Here is a 19019-nt window from a genome sequence, read left to right as displayed (position 1 = left end):
CTGTTGTAGCAACGACACCAGATCGTTTTAGCACAGAGGGCAAGGAACTCAATAAAAATTAGTAATCAAAGGTGTTTATTTGATTCAGCTGCCCGGTATGTTTTTTTTTTTCAAAGTCATTTTTCAGTGGAATGTAACTAATGTCCATTTGATGTGGATGGATTACTTGTTATTTGCGGGGAAAAAAGGGGGGAAACAAACCAATTTCATTTTTTTATAAAATGAATGAGTATGTGCAGAGTGCATTTAAACGTGTCATCAAAGACCTGTAACTGAGATGGAGTGAAATTTTGTTGTTCTGTGTAACTAATAGTTATGGTGTAAATAGCCACAATGTGGCTAAATCTCCTAACAAAGTAAAATTAATGATAGTTACTAAATAATAACTAGTTGTCTTTGCAGTTGGCATTTTGTTCTTACAGATTAAAATGCGAAAATGAACCCAAGGTGTAAGGTGCATGCATATATATTATATTAGTTGTGAAAAATGCAATATACTTAGAAGTTGAAATTGATCTTTTCAGGACAAAGAAATGTCAGAACACACAATGATGGGCCTAAGACATATAAACAAGATTGAGCCATAAGGTATTTTGAAACATAGAATAAAACTTATTTTTAATGAATGTCAACATTAACTTGACTTAACTTTTGTCAAAAGTGGACACACTTGACAATCCTTCTATAGATATAACTGATTCAACTCTATTGCTATTTTTAAGAGGCTCTAATAATTAGACTTTTACAACAGATGTTTATATTCTTAATTTTCCTATACGGTTGAGATTTCATAAAATCATTATACGATTATTCTCTGATCACCTCCCTGGTCTAGCCTCATCATTATTATTTTTCTCAATTTCATTTTTATCCATTTCATTATTTCAATTGCAGTGCATTTTATAGCATCAGTAGATGCCCTACAATAATAGAGATTTATAGCAAAGGAGGACCATATAGTAAATCCACCTCTCCCAAATTTGTACTGAAAATGCATGTTTTTAAGGAAAGACATAAATATCCAGTCTATTATTTTATTTTCTTGTTTGAGGCTGTCTTTAGAACATAAAGAGTGAGGCCTGACTTTGCATATCAGCATATTTTAGTAAGCATTCAGTAAAAAAGCGATGACTAAATATTTATTTAATTTACTAATCTGAAGAAAAAATATATCTATATGTATACATGTATATGTGTATCTATCAACTTGAAAAAAGATGATTTGGTTCTAAAATATGCATTGATGTTATTGCAAGACTTTTAGATTATCGTAATATTTCAAAGTTTTTATAAAACTTTTCAAAATGTAAATTTTCTAAAAATATAAAGTTTATTTCCAGCAATCAGCTACTTTGAAAACACCTGTTTAGTAATGGTTATTAAAATGTTACATAAATAAATTAAATGGTATTGTAAAATATACCCATACCCATTAACTTAGATTTTAATAGTTTAAAGTTCTGGTGTTCTTTTTTCAGAAGTAACTATTTGCATTCCATCTTTTGACATAAAGCTTTAAATATCAAATGCTTTGATGAATAATAAATACCAATATAAATGAATAAACGATCTGATGCCAGGAAAGAGGCAGACAAATATTCAAAGGAGGTGACTTTGTATTTTGGTTTTTTTTAATTTTGTAATGTATTTTGCATTTGGCCTATCAACAAATAGATGAAAAAAGAAAAATAAAATAAAATATTTACTGGTAAGCTACTGTTGTGGTTCCTGTATTTCCTGATGAGTCTAAGGTTCATGAATCCAATATTCTGTCGGGCAGGATGACTCAGCTTCAGCATTTTATTTGCCATAATATGGAGGGTAAGGGGACTACGAATGGCGGGGTTTTCCAGAGTGATTTAAAAAATCAGTCCTCATGGCAGAAGAGAAACAATATTTGATTCCCCTGGGCTGTTGCTGCTCAATAAAATTTATTACCAGCATTAGGGCTGGAGGAAAGACAGGCACTGGGAGCTGCTTGGTTCTTCACTGCTCCAAAAATACAGGCCATAATGCAGCCTGATTCCACGGAGCCGTGTCCAGGGATTACGGCATGGCAGTGAGTGTTCTCTGGTTCTGAATAAGAAAACTGCAGAGACAGGTGCTTATTTTGTATAATATGCTAAGAAAGTTGAAATATATAGTCAGAAATATAGACTTCATCACCGTTCCCTATTTGACTGGGAAGGTCATGAGTCAGGCTGATGAAATGTAAAAGGCAGAGAGTTAAAGTTTTCCTCCTGCTGTGATCAGATGTTCTTAGGATTCCAGCAGAGGTAATCTTTAAAGGAAACATGGCAGAGCTTTGGAACGCTTGTGATCATGACCCACCAGTAGCCCATAGGCTCATTGGAGGGGCCAGTTGGAGCTAGCCTCCGGTCAATTTTTATCCTGCTATTCTTAGATACTCTAAAATTACAGACTTTAGTCTCTGAGGTAGACTTTAATTCCCACCATGCAGAGGTGCCAAAAATAAGGCACCAATGATTTTAACTTAAAATAAGATAGAAACATTCTATACATCCATGTCTTTTCTGCTCCAAACTCAATAACATATTTTAGGATGATTTATAATTTTCAATTGACTTACAAACACTATATAATTCAATTCTCAAACAACCTTTAGAGTTGATAAGAAAACATAAGGTGTCTCTCATTTTATTTTTTTTTCTTTTCTCTCTCTCTTTCTTTCTCTTTTAATGGAAAACAAGAATTCGCAAGGAAAGAAGAAGTGACTCTCTAGCAAGTAAACAAGAAATAAAACAAGCTTCCAGACCCTGGTTTCACATCATGGCAAACATCAGTATTCATGGTGTAGTAGAATTGCTACTAAATCTAGACTGTTTATAGAAATCTTCTCAACACAGTATTCAGAGTATACAACCGCAGAGCAATTCCCGCAAAAAGGAAACAAAATTACCATTCCATTCTCCTGGACCAGTGAAAAGCAAAGATCAGCATACAGAATGTTTAAATCCTGCTTCACACGTTTCAGGTAAATAGATTTAAGTAGAAGCATATCCTAACTATAAACAAATTCAGTATCAAATGAGTTTTGATGTACGTTATTCCTATGGATTTTACTATTATAATACTCGGGAAGTAAAAATAAATCAATACACTTTAAGAAATTACAAATAAATCTTGATTTTTTTTTATTGTTGGTTGTGTTTTCATGATAGTGTGAGTCTAGCAGTTTTGAAGGTCTTTGTATGTATTTTCAGACTGAGTGAGTATGTTGGTGTTTGGAGCTAGGTTTTTCTTTTCTTTTCTTTTTAAGATTTATTTCTTTATATCAGAAGAGAGAGAGTGAGTTTACGGGAGTAGAGAGATAGGAATAAAAGCAGCCTCCAAGCTGAGTGCAGAGCCCAACATGGGGCTCCATTACATGAGCCTGAGATCTTGACCTGAGCTGAAATCAAAAGTCAAATGCTTAACCATCTGAGCTACCCAGCCACTTCTGGAGCCAGGGTTTTCATCATGGAAGAAGGGCATACAAATATGGACTAAGGAAAGGCAAGCAAGAACCCGGAAGTGGATTGAAGTTGGAGATAACAGTATATACTTGGTGTGCATGTATTCACACAAATATACGTTGGTTCTGGGAAGAATCCTAAATGCCATGAAAGTTTATGAGAAAAGTATCTCCCCCACAGACTGGTTACCATTTGTAAAGGGAGTAAGTCAACAAATCAATTATAACTTAAAATTATAACAAGTGATTTCATTTTTGTGAATGGCTCAGTATGGGTGTGTTCAATAAACTGGTAGTTTCCTAGTAAGTACAAGTATGTTATTCAGATCATCCTGCTAGCTCTTACAGAAATAAATTCCTATTCATTTCTCATGATTTTCCTGTCTTAGCTGGTTTTAAATGACACAAAACTCCTCTAGGTAGTAACTACACCTGAGTTTTATTTACAAAAGAAATTTTTGTTCAAGAACACCTAATTAATCCATCCCCAGGTCACTAAGAGCACCTTGAGTAGGCTACAGATAATCTACAGTATAGAAAAATCACATGATGCAAACATCTATCCAGGTTCAGAAGCAGAACCTCTTATCTAAAAAGTTGTAGAAGTATCGTGATCATCATCACACATACCTCACTGAGTGGTCGTTACCACCTATGAATTATGTAATTTAACACTAAGCTGAGTAATGTGCTATAACTTGAATAGCCCATCTTTATAATATTTAGGCTTCCTTCCCCAAATCACTGCCCCTCAAATGTGTTTACATGCATCTTTATGCATAAACAAATTCTTTGAGGAGATTATATCCATTACAAAGCTAAACATACTCCTAACGTATTATCTAGCAATCATGCTTCTTGGTATTTATTTACACAGAAGAGTTGAAAACATACCCACCCAAGAACCCGCACATGATGTTTTTAGCACCTTTATTCATAATTTTCACAACTTGAGAACAACCAAAATGTTCTTCAGTAGGTAAATGAATAAACTGTGGTATATCCAGAGAATGGAATATTATAGAGCGCTAAAAGGAAATGAACTATCAAGCCATGCAAAGACATTGTGGGGTGGGGGTGGGGGGTTGTTTAAGTGAGGATACTACTGAGGATACTACTGAATGAAGCCAAATTGAAAAGTCTACATATTGTATGATTCGAACTCTATGACATTCTGGAAAAGACAAAACTGTGAAGAGAATCAAAAGAACACCTGTTGCTAAGTGTTAGGGGTGGGAAAAACAAGTAGAGCACAGCCAATTTTTAGAGCAGTGAAATAACTCTGAATGGAAGTGTAATGGCAGGTACATGTCATCATATACTTGTGATAAGCTGTAGAATGTACAACACTAAGAGTGAATTCTAAGGTTAGCTATAAACTTGTAGTGATAATGACATGTCAGTGAAAGTTAATTAATTGTAACAAATGCACCGCTCAGGAAGAGGATGCTGGGAGAGGAAGAAGTTGTGCACGTGGTGGGGCAAGGGACATCTCAGAATTCTGTAATTTCTGCTCAGTTTTGCTAAGAGCCTAAAATTGCTCTAAAACAGATCAAGTTTTTTTCTTTTAATTTATTTCTAAAGAAATTATGATGATATTTTGGAATAAATGTGAAAATGTGTACGTAGTTTACCATAGCCGTTTACTTCTAAAGCAGTTATTATTTTAATATGTAGAGTGTTGAATCACTCCACAATGATGAAAACTCCAAACGTCCTTTTGTTGAGAAAAGAAAGATTGATAATTGGGAACTAAGAAGCGATTATAATAGAAAATATGGGATCTGAACTGAGAAGAACCATTTCAAATTCCAGTTCTGTCACCCTTAACTATATGATTTTAGGAAAGTTGCTCAGCATCTCTGAGCCTTATTTTTCTCATCAGTAGGAATAAAAAAAATGAATAGTTGTAAAATGCCAATTTCACAGGGCTGTTGTTGTAAGGATCAAATTATAGAGTGAGTGGATGTTCGAGTTCTTTATAAAGTAATGGCCAATCATTGGTATCATTTAGATGATCATTTCAAGGATAATCACCCATACCATTCTAGAATCATTTTATTAAATATCAGAAGAAAGCCATACAAATCTGAAATGGATAAAATAACCTCAGAAAAATATGTGATGAAAATCACAGCAGTGAAGCAAATTTGTACTGCAATGAAAACCCACAGAATAAAATACAATCTTGATATGATGACTCTTTCCCACTCTTTTATATGAAAGACGCTGATTCTGGGAATATGGTGCTATATTTTCTTTTAAAATGTATCAATATTGCTATAGCATATCAAAACTTCTGACAGGTTAAAGGAATTCTGACAGGTCTCAAACACTGCATTACAATAGGTTTAAATTTCTCTGGAAACTTAAATGAACTGTTAGTCATACCTTAAAAAGTGCTACATGTTATATAATAAATAATTGAGTGTGAATATAAAATACTTTAAATCTAGTGTTTTATATTGTTGAATAACAATAATAATCTATCATAATTTTTATAACAGGAGACAAATGTATAAAAAATTGAGTGTTAAAAATTGTCTCATTACCAAGTCAGAAGACACTTCCTAATCATAAAAGCTATGTTGAGTATGGAGAGGAAAGTAAAATACCAAAATATCAATATATGTGATGAAGTCCATCAAAAACAAAATTAAAGAACAAAGAGAAGAGTTATAATTTTTTAAAAAACTAAAAAATAATAACCTTAATGACAAGCTTATAAAGCAAATGATAATAATCACTTAAACAACAGTAGAAAAGCTTAAACATGACATGAATTTATTCAGAAAAAAGAAATACAAATGATATTTAGACCCATGAAAAATATTTCAATCTTTCTATTAATTACAAAATTTCAAATTATAATAGCAGTTACTACTGTTAAAAAACAAGTAAGTAAAGATTTTTAAAGTTCTATCTAGTATGTGTGCACTGCAAGACTTATCAATATACTCTACTAGTGAGAGTATAACCTGGTACAACCTTTCTGGAAAGCAATTTGTCAATACATACAGAAAGGTCTGTAAAAAGTTCATACCCTTTAGTACAGTAATTTCTCTTCTAGAACTCTATCCTATGGAACTAATAAAAAATCCAGACAAATATTTAATACAAGATGAAAATCATGACATATTTATAACAGTAAAATCCCTTGAGCAACCTTAATGTCTAATGGTTGGATAGTGATTAAATATATTTTACTATAGTTTTAAGGTAGAACATGTGGTGCGAATAAGCATAGGTTTTTAAATAGTTTATAATGACATGGCACAGTGCTTACAATTTGCAGTTAAATTAAAAATAAGGATACAATTCTATATCAAGTCTACTTAATCTTAATATATTGTATAAAAAACTCATTTATAATTTTAAAAGTAAAAATTTAAAAACTGGAAAATATATATGAAATCAGTTATAGCAATTTTCTACAAAGGTAATTTTATTACATATTTTAATTTTTATTGTTACATATTATTACATATTCTAAACTCTTTACAATGAGCATGCATTTTTGAAAATTAAAAAGACATAATTAGTATAAATACAAACATTTCAATATATTTGATCACATTTTCAAGATATTTATTAGCCCTCTTGTCATTGATAATAAAATAGAATTTAAATCTTAAGAGATGGGGGAAAATGCCAGATGTGGACTAGTTCTCAGCCTTTACTACTGGCTTAAAGAAATTAAGGTTACACATGCTGCTTTTCCATAGAGCTCAGCACTAAGTGGGATGAGCCTGCTTTTCCCTGCTTTGTCCTCCTTCTAACACTGTCAAAATCACGGATAGAGGGAAATTTCCATCTCTTCCGTGTATTGGTCTGAGATTGTGGTGTCACAATTTGTTTCACTTTGTATTGAAGCTATTGTGTGAATTCTGACTAACAAGCTGCTTTCAGGTTCTGAAACATTAAATCTGTCTCAGGAGACTGGCACAGGGGGCTTACACCAGGTCGTGAGAGGTATTTTTTTGTTGTTTGTTTGTTTTGTTTTGTTTTTGCTGCAAAAAGCTTTATTGTTTCCATTTGGTCCAGGACTTGGGAGAGGGCTCAAAGCTGCCTCTGGCTGCAGGGAGAGGCTGGGGCACGGATGTCAGCGAGGACCCCTCAAAGGATGCTGCTGGTCTCCAGAGCTCCTAGTGGTGCTTGAGGGTGAGCCTCTCGAAGAGATACTCGCCCAGCCCAGCCTGGGGGCCGGCCAGCCTGCGGAGGTTCGTCAGGGGGTCGCCCTTCTTCTTGATGAGTGTCACCTCCTCATCCAGGAAGTGGTTCTCCAGAAAGTCACAGAGATGGGGGTCTGTGCGGGCAGAACCCAGGGCGTGCAGCTCCACAAGGGCCTGGTTCAGGCTCTTCTCCAGAACCAGGGCAGCTTCCATGGCGTCCAGGCTTTCCCCCCAACTCATCTTGGGATGGCTTCTGGACGTCCTGGAAGAGGGCGCGGCCGCCACGCTGGTTTTGCATCTTCAAGAGACGCTCGGCCCCCTCGCGCTTCTCCTCTGCCAACTCGCGGGAGAAGTGCCCCACACCTTCCAGAGCCACATCGTCACGGTCGAAATGGAAGAGAGAGGTAGGTGTAGGAGGCCTGCAGATGCATGTTTGACCAGACGGTTGACGGCGGCCTCCACCTCGGTGAAATAATTCTGACAAATCAGGCATTTTTGATGATACCCCATCTAGGTATTATGATTACATGAAGCTTGAAGTCCAGCCTCTCTGTGCATAAATTATTTGGTTTCTTTTACCTTAACTGACTTATCTCCTTAATATACCCTTATTTTCATGTTAAGGTAATAAAATATTAATGTAGTAAAAATATTTTGTAAATATTCAAATTTATTAAATGCAAATCATCAAAAATCTTGAAGATATTTTGTACACAGGCACAAAACACTCACTATATATTTTCCACATCCAGTGTTTTCGTCAAGGAATTGTAAAGAACAATTTTCATAGCAAAAAGGAAGAAGCATTTTTGTTTGTTTATTTTTCCTAGGTGGCCTATTCTATGAATATTGTTTGATAACTATTTGACTATGTTGGGTTTTTCCTTCTATTATTTGTTTTTGTAGAGATGGGAGTGGCTACTGGGCTAAACATCAGTGTTAAAACTCCTCTTGCCATTTTAATTTAATTTATTTATTTATTTGACAGAGAGATCACAAGTGGGCAGAGAGGCAGGCAGAAACAGAGAGAGGGGGAATCAGGCACAAGTGGGCAGAGAGGCAGGCAGAGACAAAGAGAGGGGGAATCAGGCACAAGTGGGCAGAGAGGCAGGCAGAGACAGAGAGAGGGGGAATCAGGCTCCCTACTGAGCAGAGAGCCAGATGCCACGGGATCCCAGGACCCTGGGATCAGGACATGAGCCGAAGGCAGAGACTTTATCCCACTGAGCCACCAAGGCGCCCCCTCCTCTTGCCATTTTTGACTTGCAGCTCTCAACTGCTAATTGAAAACTCCCAATTTGCAAACAGTATAGCAATTGTATTTTCATCAGTACATTCCATACGAATGTGTCTCATGGACACAGAATATAGAACTGTAAGACGTCTAAAAAAAGAGCTTACTCAAGAGGCGCCTGGGTGGTTCAGTGGGTTAAGCCTCTGCCTTTGGCACAGGTCATGATGTCAGGGTCCTGGGATTAAGCCCTACATTGGGCGCTCTGCTTAGCAGGGAGCCTGCTTCCATTCTCTATGCCTACTTATAATCTCTCTTTCTGTCAAGTATATAGATAAAATCTTAAAAAAAAAAAAAAAGATAGTTTACTCAATTTTTTAATTTTAGACTTGGAGAACCAAGAGTATTTTTTCTTACCTGTTTTCCCCTTATAATTTCACTGATTCTGCTACTTTTACCGATAATTTTTGTTGCTTTTTAAATCACGCAAAAATCTACAACTATGCTCACATTTGTTGTAAACACACTTGTAATGGGTTTAAAGCAGGCCTGGTGGATGATCTGTGTTTGTGAGGGTGACACGGGGAGGGAGGGAGTCTTGCAGAATCAACAAGTAACTAGCCACTTCATAAAAGTCACTATCTAGGACTTCATTGACCCTTCATCTTGGGAGTTAAGATTTAACTGTAACTCAAATGTGCGAACTGGCCCTTACAGGTTCTGCTTTAAAATCTATGTTCAAACTTTCACAAATATAGGTGTGACAAAGACTTCAATTTCTTCATTTTAGTTTCTGTTCTTTAAACAATAATGAGCAGACCATAGGAGACAATTAGATGAGTGAGTTGTAAATGAAATAATTGTATCCATTCACCAAGCTGTTTTCCCCAGTGTTTCTTTATTATACTCTGAATTGTCTCCATGCCTTGTGATGAAATAGAATGAGAGGCCAAGTATGAAACTTTATAACACTCTTCTGATGTGTTCCTTTTTTATGGGTGTAATCTAATACAAAAACAAATGCATCAGCCAGAAATGTTACTATAGGACAGAACAGAATCTTCAGTACCAAACTCTCCCTGAAATGTTTTTCCACTTGACCACTCTTCGAATTTCTAAGTATTCATTTCCTATTACCGTATGGAATAATAATAATAATAAACAACTTTTGTTCTCAAAGAAAACATGGAATAAAAGTGCAAGGAAAGAGCTAAAAGGTAGTAAAAGAGAGAGCAAATATAGATATGTGTTTATGGACTTAGAAGGAAGAGAAAGAACATTATTGCAACAAATAGCTTACTATTTGAAATACCTAATGCATATCGAAGACCAGTATTCTTGAAACTAAATAATGTAAACAGGCAAGATAAATTATAAATTAAATGGTAAATACAACTTATAAAATCAATTAGGACTATAATAATCTCTTTAGTGATTAGATGATCAGGTGATCTCTATGTTGGTTTAGATAGCATCAATGTAAAGAGGATTTGGGAATTATCTAAAAATATTTTTATATTAGACAACATACCTGTTTCAGAATAACACTTACAAGTAAATGTTTAAGTATTTAAAGCAACTCAAAATCTCCAAACCGTGTTTATAATACAAACAAGTCAACCATTTGCCATAGGAAATGATATTCCCAGGCTTTTTCCTCACTGGAAAATGTGCAGTCATAAAAGCACGCAGGAATACGAGCAAGAGTGGTATCAGTGTTGCACGAACTGTAATATAAATGCCTTTCTACCCAAGGGCAGAGTGGCTGGTAGTTGGGCTCCAACGCTCTGCTACTCGGTATCATGCGCTGTCAAAACTATCTGAACGAAGTTTTCCAGAAATGTAATGTAATGATTCCTGTAGTGCCCCATTACTCCAGAAGATTTAGTTTGACAATTTAATATTGGCTTCTGAATTCTCTTATTCTTGTTCATGGTTGACTCTGGAGGCTCCTTTTCTACCCACACTCTTTGTGCCAGTACTTAGGCGAGAGCTATCTCAGCAGCATGAGATAAGTCACTAGGACAGACCGGATGCCGCAGGGACACTTCTCTGAGCAGGCAATTTCCATTACTACATAGTGGAATCGATGTGCCCTCCCTCTCCCTCATTCCTTCCTTTCCCAGCACATACATTTGTATAGCATTTTGAGAGTGGAGCGACTTTACTGGAAATTTAGCTATGCTGCATACAAATCATTTATGCCTGGCCTAAAATGTGGGATAATGAGGGTTCAGGGTCTTCTGTGTAGTCAAGTGATTCCCTGCTTCTAGGCTCCCCCCAACCCCTGGCCGCATATATTTTCTCTCTAGCTGAACTGTTTGGCACCAGCAGCATGAGTTTCTGACCCATTGCACAGAAATCTGAAAAACTGAAACAAGGCTTCAAGCTGGAAAGGAAGCATACCTACACGGATCCAGACAAAATCTATGAGGACTGGGTAATAGAGAAGACTTTTTCTACTTTTCCACCAGTGTACTAAAATCATCTCTCATGGCAAAATGATTTTGAAATGTAGTCCAATGCATAAAATTAGATAACCAGTAAGTATGTGTTGAATTGATTTTATCATTTGTCCTTCCTCATCCCTTTGATTATTTTTTTCCTACATCCTCCCTGGATTTACTATTTTCAACTCTGTACTGCTAAATGCTATAAATTTGCAGTTTGCTGTAGAACTCTTTGATCTTTTTGAGGAAAAATGCCGTTGAAATTTGATGAATAATTAATCAGTCAATTAATCAGCAAGGATATGCCAAGTGATTATACTATGATAAGCATCCAGTAAAATAAAGAAAGAAATATAAGGTATGGTGTTAGGACTTCAAGAGTTTACAATCAAGTGAAGATATAAAATTCTTTTATATCTTAAATGGCAGGCATATGTTTAAATATTTACTTTTTTAATTGATAGAGATAAGTATAAGACCAGAGTATATAAAAGAGTAGTATTAAATTGAGAATTTAAATACATTTTAGTTGTAAATATTGAAGCACATACTTATTTGAATAATCCACAATACTGATGCTAACTATGAATTCTGAACTATTGTCAAAATTGATACATTTTCCATGTTGCTTTCTTTTCAAATCATCTGTCATAACTTGTAATGAAGTAAGAGAGAAGTCTAATATTGGTTCCAAAATGTTGGAATGTGTTGTGTGCATTCTAGTTTTAGGAATAGCATTTTTTTTTTAATCACAAAGCTCAGTGAATTTAATTAAATCTCAACTGCCTCAAAGCAATCCTTTTTATTGTACACAATTGCACTTATCATTCAGATGGCAAAAACCATATAAAATGCTACTGTCTTTCAAAACAAGAAATTTACATATAGGCAATAAGTAAAAAGGTCCATAACATGGCCCAGAAATGCCATTTAAGCTTTTTGATGGATGTTTTAAAATCAGTTCAGATCATTGTATGGTGAATTATGTGGATGCCTTAAAAAGTCTATGTTATTCAAGGACCCCAGATGATAGAAATCATCTTAATCATATGTATTCTCAACAATAGAATAGATAGACACTGAATGCCAAGGTACAGATAGCTCTTTGAGTATCAAGTTGAGAACTATACTAGCATACAGAAGTTCAGACTACACTACCATATGTTTTCCATTCATTCATATTTTTATTGTTTTCCCATTCCTATTCTCCAGTCTCAGTATCACTTAATTTGATCTCTATTGGGTAATTATTTCATAAAGTAACTAACCTAAAAGCATGAATGACCAATGATTTTACTTTGTAGATATCAGCATATGTGTGTGTATGTGTGTGTATTGATAGATAAACTTACTTCTGTACAAAAGTCTACCTATCCACCATCTATCATCTATCTTTCTATTTACCTATTCAGTATATATAGAAAGAACAGTTCTGTTGAAATGTAGGCAGACAAGAAACCTCTTAATAACTTCATCATCCTAAATTGGACATTCTGTCCCACCCCTTCCTATTCCATTTTGTCCCACAGTAACAGAAAATGAATAATTTCAGAATTACTTAGCACTTTGCTACCTTTATTCATTTCAACTTTATGATTTTGTAGGGTGTAAGGGTTTCCTCTGGGAAAAATCAGCAGATTTAACAAAAGAATGTACAGTCAGTCATATGAATAGAATGAAATGGTCTTGCTGAATTATTTGCACCCTTCTGTGATGATATAGTTTGCTGGTTTAGAATAATAGAAACACAGGTATAGTAAATTAGTAACATGGACACATCTAGAAAAATAGATCTTATTAAAACAACAGTACTTACTGGGTAATGCTTTCTTAATTTTGCTCACTCTGGGTAATTTAATTCATGTTTTTCAATTTCATCAACATTTTATTTAATGTTTTTATAGTAAGTACCTGCTTATTGTTACAAATAGGAAAATGAAAAACTATTTTGGAAAATAATACCTCCCTCCAACCAAAGAAAACTACTTGGTGTCACACAACCCCTCACAAATATGTACATATTCATGAGATATATATTTATGCATGCACACACACTCTTTATCCTTATTACCAAATTGAAATCATGTGTTATGATTTATACTCAGTTTATGCCTTCTTTCTTATATTTATTTGCACCATTTTTTAAGGACACCAGTTTTCTGCAAGTGAAACCTCCACAGTGTGTATGTCATTGACATCAATCATGTTCACTTTCATTGATCATTTCTTTTTCATTTTCGTAGACTAATGGATTTTTTAAAAACATTCTCCTCCAGATTATTAATTCAATTTTCCTGAACAATTAATTTTTGTAATCACCTCACTTGCAGATTTTGATTCTGCTCTTTCTGTTCTAGTTTCCTTGCAAGAGTTCAATGTCTCATCCAAGTCTTTTTTCCATCTCTGCTGCTCTTTAGATTTTCACCTACTTTACTTTTATCTTATAATAGTCTCTCCATAAGACTTTCAATTCCTGATTCCCTCTGCCGCTGTGTGGTCTTATACTGAAACATTTTCATGTTTGTTTGTTTTCTGTTTTGTTTTGTTTTTTTAATAGGAGATCACTTATTGTACTATTCTCTTTCTTTGAAACATCAGGAAAACATCCTCGTGTGTGTGTGTGTGTGTGTGTGTGTGTGTATTTGTAAGTGATAGATATCATATATTATCTTATTACTAAAGGAAAATGCTGCCATTACTAGACATTCTCTCTCTAAAGGTTATGTGGTCAAGAACAGCAAGAAAAAATCTAGTCTTTCTGGTAGGATATTAGAAAATTTTACTGCTTTTATGATTGTCCCTTTACAATATTTCACAATCTGCTTCTATTTTATTCTGTCTCCGATAACCATAATAAACCACAGACCTTAACCAACAGCTAGACCATTACAAGAAGACAAAGGGAAATAAAGCCAGTCAATGAGATCTCTCTTCCTTTCTTCCTACAGTCAGGGAGTTTGTTTTGACATTTTCACTAGTACTGGCTTTTGGTGTATTTAAGCACTTAGCTTAAAACTGAGGATGCTCCCAAAATTTTGGCATAAAAGAATTACTTTGACAACCTCCTTCAAATATTCTCATAAAAAAAATAATTTGAGTTTCTTCTTCAGTGGAAATTTTATCAGGAAGTTGAACAGACTGTATCAGAGGTTGTTAATCAGTTTTTTGTTTGTTTTGTTTTGTTTTGTCCTACATGTTCTTATGTAAATTTCATTTTGTTTTATTTTATTTATTAGATAGGATTTTCTCAAGTTGAAGTCTATAATATATGTATCTTTTGAATAAAATAACTATTTTTGAAGAATTACTAATATATATTATAGGAAAAATCATAGACATATACCACACAATATACATATGTATTGTACGTATGTGGTATAATAGAGAATGCTTAAATGACTTAGATGATGGTGTTCCTGCCTTGGGAAATGCAGACCTGGCCCAAAGTTTTTGTCGCTGGGTTTTGGAAACAAACTCCTAAAACTCTTGGAATGTTTTCAGTGACAGGAGTGACTTTTGTCATTCACAAGGAGATCTTTTCAACCACACCTCAGTTTAAGTTTAGGAAGTGACTTTTGGAAAGCCCCTAGATAACATCAAGATGAGGGTTGGTTGCCAGGGAAACCAATCTTTACCAGAGAGTTGGAGATTTGAGCCCCACCCTCCAGGGAGAGGAGAGATGCTGGAGATTGAGTTCAATCACCAATGGCTGGTGATTTAATCAATCATGCCTATGTAATGCAGCCTCCATAGAAACTTAAAATGATGGGAATTGGAGATCTTCCAGGTTGATGAGCATGTACAAATGCAAGAGAAGTGATATGTTCTTATTGCACAGAAGCTCCACAGTCCTTCCTATACTCTGCATTATGCATCTCTTCTATCTGACTGATAGCGATTTATATCCTTTTATAATAAACTGGTAATCTATTAAATGAATGTTTTCTTTAGTTATGTGAGCCAGTCTAGCAAATTAATTGAACCTTAGAAGGGAGTCATGAATAACTTCTGATTTATAGCTGGTTGATCAGAAGCACAGATGGCAACCTGGACTTGCTATTGGCATCCGAAATGGCTGGCAGGGGAGTCTCCTGGGACTGACTTTTTAATCTATGAGATCCAATGCAATCTGTAGGTAGACAACATCAGAATTGAGTCAAATTGTAGGACACCCAGCTGTTGTTGCAGAATTGCCTGGTGTGAGAAAAACTAACACATTCAGTGACCAGAAGTGAACTATTGTCATAGTAGAGTTGTATGTAGTATAAAAGAAAATAAGAGATTTTCCTCTAATATAAACATGGAAAAGTATGCATATATGTGCATGTATTTAGTGTATATTCATTTTTCCCATTTTGAATACTTCAGATATCCACAACATGCTTTTATTTTCTGAGTGTCCTGTTTGTATATAATTTTTCTCTGCCTCAGTGACGTAACTGGTTGGAGGATTTAAACTGTGTGTGTGTGAAGGGTTTGGGTTTAAGGCAAAATGAGGAAAATATCTAGACAGTAGAATGAGGTTAGATACTGGGATCAATGAAACCTGTGTTAGTACCCAAGAACTTCTATGGATTAGATTAGTGATCTTCCTTTCTCTTAGTTTCATATTCATAAAAGTATCACAAACTAAATGAAAAGATGCTCTGCACATATTAACTCTTCTTGTGCTCACTTTTCTCATAAATGTGAATGTCACAGTGTTTCTTGTGTAATTAATTCTATTGTTCTCTCTGACTACAGCACCTTAGAGTATACCTTCTGAACTCATTCATAATGATTGGCATATAGGGTTAACAAATAAGCTGTTTTAAAAAAAAAACAAAAAACACCATAAAAGTAAGGAAGTAGATTCTTTTAGGGAATATTTTACTGTATGGATGCTACACTCAAAACTTGGTAACATGGAACTGAACAATCATCATTTTTCTCCTGAACCAATATTTATTGGCTTTTGGTTATCAATAGTGTGCGAACCTTGTCCTGAACATTCTAGAAATACAGATATAATTTCTCAAAAGTCTGACTTCATTAATACATCCACTCAACAATATTGATTTCCTGTTGTGTTTAAAAAATTGTGTCAGTCTCTGGACTCCATATAAGAAGCAAATATACTTCATAGTTTAGTCTTTGTCAAAATGGATTAACATATAGATAACATAAATTTACATGGAAATAAAATAATGTGGCTTTTTAAGGTAAGGTATAAAACAGAGTAACTGAAGTCAAAGAACTTCAGTGAAATTACAATTTTACCATGTTCTTGTGGTGATAGAAATCTGGGTAACTCAACAATTATGTGAATGGTGCATTAACGATAACTATGATGTGGAACCTGGAGATTGTGGATACATGAGGAATAGGTAGGGGACCCAAGAAATGCTCACTTCTAGTGAAACTCTAGAGGGCTCTTTTGTGCTATAATTTCAGGCAGGACAACTAATTCAAGTCTCAGATGTCTAAAAGTTAGCCCAATGATACTGTTATTATCAATCTTACTGACGTATTGTGAAAATTAAGTTAAGTAATGTCTTTGGAAGCTTTTCGCAACATTTAAAAATGTTATAGAAATAATATTGTTTGTAAGAAGCAATACACAATGTAGGGATATAATATTTTAATCTTCATTCCTTAAAACATGTTTTCTTATGTGAATATTTACACTTAATATCTATTAACTGTCAGAAAAAAAAATGCAACAGACACTTATTTAAAGTAGTAATCAGGGTTTTATTCAAGAGCCGGCGGGCCGTGGTACCGGCAGCGGGAGGCGGCAGGACGGTGAAACTGACCGCAGAGTTGATCCAGCTGGTGGCTCAGTACACCAACGCCGTGCGGGACCGCGAGCTGGACCTCCGGGGGTATAAAATTCCTGTCATTGAAAATCTAGGTGCTATCTTAGACCAGTTTGATGCTATTGACTTTTCTGACAATGAAATCAGGAAACTGGATGGTTTTCCTTTGTTAAGAAGACTGAAAACATTGTTAGTAAACAACAATAGAATATGCCGTATAGGTGAGGGACTTGATCAGGCTCTAGCCTGTCTGACAGAACTCATTCTCACCAACAGTAGTCTTGTGGAACTGGGTGATCTGGACCCTTTGGCATCTCTCAAATCACTGACTTACCTAAGTATTCTAAGAAATCCTGTAACAAATAAGAAGCATTACAGACTATATGTAATTTATAAAGTTCCGCAAGTCAGAGTACTGGATTTCCAGAAGGTGAAACTAAAAGAGCGTCAGGAAGCAGAGAAAATGTTCAAGGGCAAACGAGGTGCACAACTTGCAAAGGATATTTCCAGGAGAAGCAAAACTTTCAACCCAGGTGCTGGTTTGCCAACTGACAAGAAGAAAGGTGGGCCATCTCCAGGAGATATAGAAGCAATCAAGAATGCTATAGGGAATGCATCTACCCTGGCTGAAGTGGAGGGGCTGAAGGGCTTGCTGCAGTCCGGGCAAATACCTGGCAGGGAATGAAGATCAGATCCCACTGATGACAGAGAAGAGGAGATGGGAGAAGACACAGTCACAAATGGATCCTGAACAATGTGGCCTGAGTATCTGCAGGATGTATACTATGCCTCCTTGGGACAAGTCCTGCTTGTTGAACTTGGAATAATAGCTTTGTTTGGGTCAGCAAAGTGGAGTTCATAAGCATTGTTAAAATGCTTAAGACTGCTGCTGGTAATTTTGTAATATTATTAATTCTTAAATCTAAATGCCAGTTTTCTACAAATAGTAAAAACACAGCGACATTCACTGTGCTGCCAAGTTGCCTGTCTTGGTGGGGAGGTGCAGTGCAGTGAGGTATATGGACGTGTGGATGTTGGAAATGCCAGAGGGCAGTGTTTCTGAGTACGCTTCCAGGCCTCTATAAAATGTTTAGATTTTTAAATTCTTAGTAAAACTCAAGATTAAAAAAAATAAAAAGAAAATTGCAATGGAATTCAAGATTATTTCAATAGGACAGATTGAACTCAGCACTGCTGAAACAAAAGAAAGAATTTAAAGGAATTTTTTTAAAGATTTATTTATTTTGAAGACAGAGAGAAAGCAGGCAGCAGGGGACAGACAGACTGACAGACAGAGAGATGGACAGCCTCCGTACTGAGCAGAGGCTTGGTATTCTACCCCATGACCCTGAAGTCCTGAGATCATGAACTGAGCCCAAATCAAGTTGGATTTTAACTGACTAAACCGCCCAGGCACCCCAAGAAAGGATTTTTAAACACTGGAGCAAGCTAATGTAAAATATTGAAGGACTTTGGGGTGGAAGCTTGGCCAATGTGATTAGGCCATTTCTGTTTGCTAATCTGTACATACCAGAGAAGTTAGGCAGCTGCCTTCCCACATAAATTGGGAGAAGGTGACACTACTTTTCTCAGTGATTGGATTTCAAAAGGATGTCTCCCAAGTTTTTGAAAATGACATCCTTGAGCTACAGGAGAACTAACATCTCAAAAAAGTAGAGAAAATGTTTACAATTGCTAGTGTCTAAAGTAATGCTCTAAGAAAATGGAGTCCATGGAACTATAGTCAGGAAGAAGCTGAACTAAAGTTTAGTTGAGTTGAGGGAAATATTAAAGATTTCTTGGTCAACCCTAAAGGAAAAAAAAAAAAAAAAACATGAATTTTTTGTTTAATTATGATAGAGAAAATGTTCAGGAAGGACCGAGTCCCTAAAT

At 35.4% G+C, this 19019-nt stretch overlaps 1 protein-coding gene and 1 pseudogene across 1 annotated transcript; one reads left to right on the top strand and one right to left on the bottom strand.

The window, feature by feature from the left end:
- Window positions 1–7541: 7541 nt before the first annotated feature.
- LOC131834569 (ferritin light chain-like) lies at window positions 7542–8157 on the bottom strand (annotated as a pseudogene).
- Window positions 8158–10680: 2523 nt separating this feature from the next.
- Window positions 10681–18170, top strand: LOC131834568 (U2 small nuclear ribonucleoprotein A'-like). The gene is made up of 3 exons (XM_059179273.1): window positions 10681–10725; window positions 11238–11318; window positions 17071–18170. The coding sequence occupies exons 1-3, from the start codon at window positions 10681–10683 to the stop codon at window positions 17809–17811; spliced, it is 867 nt and encodes a 288-aa protein (XP_059035256.1). The 3' UTR covers window positions 17812–18170.
- The last annotated feature ends 849 nt before the right edge of the window (window positions 18171–19019 follow it).

The sequence above is a fragment of the Mustela lutreola genome, chromosome 6 (assembly GCF_030435805.1).
Source record: "Mustela lutreola isolate mMusLut2 chromosome 6, mMusLut2.pri, whole genome shotgun sequence".
Classification (NCBI taxonomy): Eukaryota; Metazoa; Chordata; class Mammalia; order Carnivora; family Mustelidae; genus Mustela; species Mustela lutreola.
Note: the sequence above shows the minus strand (reverse complement) of the source record. Positions and strands in the feature narration are given on the sequence as shown.

What these genes read in the sequence shown, in the direction of transcription:
- LOC131834568 (XM_059179273.1), top strand. Translation starts at nt 10,681, where the DNA reads ATGCGCTGTCAAAACTATCTGAACGAAGTTTTCCAGAAATGTAAT. An exon ending in AAGTTTTCCAGAAATGTAAT is followed by an intron (nt 10,726 to 11,237) that starts GTAATGATTCCT and finishes CCCATTGCACAG; the next exon opens with AAATCTGAAAAACTGAAACA. An exon ending in ACAAAATCTATGAGGACTGG is followed by an intron (nt 11,319 to 17,070) that starts GTAATAGAGAAG and finishes GTTTTATTCAAG; the next exon opens with AGCCGGCGGGCCGTGGTACC.